The sequence below is a fragment of the Trichinella spiralis genome, assembly GCF_000181795.1.
Source record: "Trichinella spiralis strain ISS 195 chromosome Unknown Scfld4785, whole genome shotgun sequence".
NCBI classification, from domain to species: Eukaryota; Metazoa; Nematoda; class Enoplea; order Trichinellida; family Trichinellidae; genus Trichinella; species Trichinella spiralis.
This window is the reverse complement of record NW_003531724.1, coordinates 1-1285: the sequence shown is the minus strand read 5'-3', so window position 1 is coordinate 1285 and position 1285 is coordinate 1. Positions and strand designations below refer to the sequence as shown.

Here is a 1285-nt window from a genome sequence, read left to right as displayed (position 1 = left end):
CAAAATTCCCCCTTCGATCATACCAATAAAACTAATAAATTCTTTCAGAAGCTGTGAAACAAAAGATGAAATTCAAGAAACTGAATACAACGCGTAATACATTATATTAACATATAGAATTTTGACTGATAAGTATTATAAGTGGAAAGAACGTAAACGAAAGTTTCCCGCTTTTCTTATTTTATTGCCATTACAATAGCGCATGAAGTAGGGTGTTCAGTGATTACCGAAAAGTATTTGATGTTGGATAAATATCCATAACATATTACTTAGTTACTTTTGAAACAAAATTCTGCATCCATTCAATGATTCATTATATCACATTCATTGCATAATAACTCATTGCAAACAACGTGAATAGCAAAGTGAAGTTCTAAAACGTTGCATACAAACGAAGTGAGCTGACAACTTTCTATTCATTATACATTGAATAGTGAAAAGAACATTTTATATGAATAGTTCTTTCTATAACAACTAGTATGTGTGCTGCCATTGCAGTTACATCAAGAGAAATGAAATGCATTTTGTAAGAAATTGTTTGATACTAGGTACAAACAATACGATCACAGTTCTAAAACGATGCTTACTTTTTAATTATAGAGAATCCTGAAGCGCTGACGGGGACAGGCTTCCTAAAGATTTTCATCACACTGACATACTGATTAACGATGAAATCAACTTGCCATTTATAGTTGATGCTGAATACGAGACTTGTGCACCTTTCTGGACTAATAATCTTTATCAAAATGAACGATACGGCCATTACGATGACATTCTGAAATATCGATCAATTTCTAGCTCAAGGTAATAGAATAATGTGACATTGCCTTTGGTGGACTGTACTAACGTTTACCCCGGAGGAGATTAATCACACACCCCAAATGGAAATACATACTAAACGATGAAAATTGTTGTTCTTATCTTATCGAGGTATCGAAATTTACTAATGCTACAACCGGATGAATAGCACATGAAATGTTAGTTTATGAGATTGTATTCCATTTCTAAACATATCATTTTATTATTTACATTTTGAATTCCTGAAACCATCGTGATCAAATAATCCAAACAAGATTATAATCCAGCAAAACTGGAAGGATAAAATATTTGAAACACTCCCATGAACATTTAAAATAAAACTTACTACCATAAACAGAATGTTTCATATGGGTGGAATTTGTTCTTTTAAAGAAAACGGTCAGTGCCAGTTAAGAAAGACTGATGAACCTCATTTCTACTTTATTAGAATACATAGGCACATAGCACCTTTAGAAGCCATTTTATT

At 32.1% G+C, this 1285-nt stretch overlaps 1 protein-coding gene across 1 annotated transcript; it reads right to left on the bottom strand.

Moving 5' to 3' along the window:
- Window positions 1–498: 498 nt before the first annotated feature.
- Tsp_14247 (putative integral membrane protein) lies at window positions 499–763 on the bottom strand. Its single transcript, XM_003367131.1, has 2 exons — window positions 660–763; window positions 499–571 (listed from the first exon to the last, which is right to left on the bottom strand). The coding sequence occupies exons 1-2, from the start codon at window positions 761–763 to the stop codon at window positions 499–501; spliced, it is 177 nt and encodes a 58-aa protein (XP_003367179.1).
- Between the last annotated feature and the right edge of the window lie 522 nt (window positions 764–1285).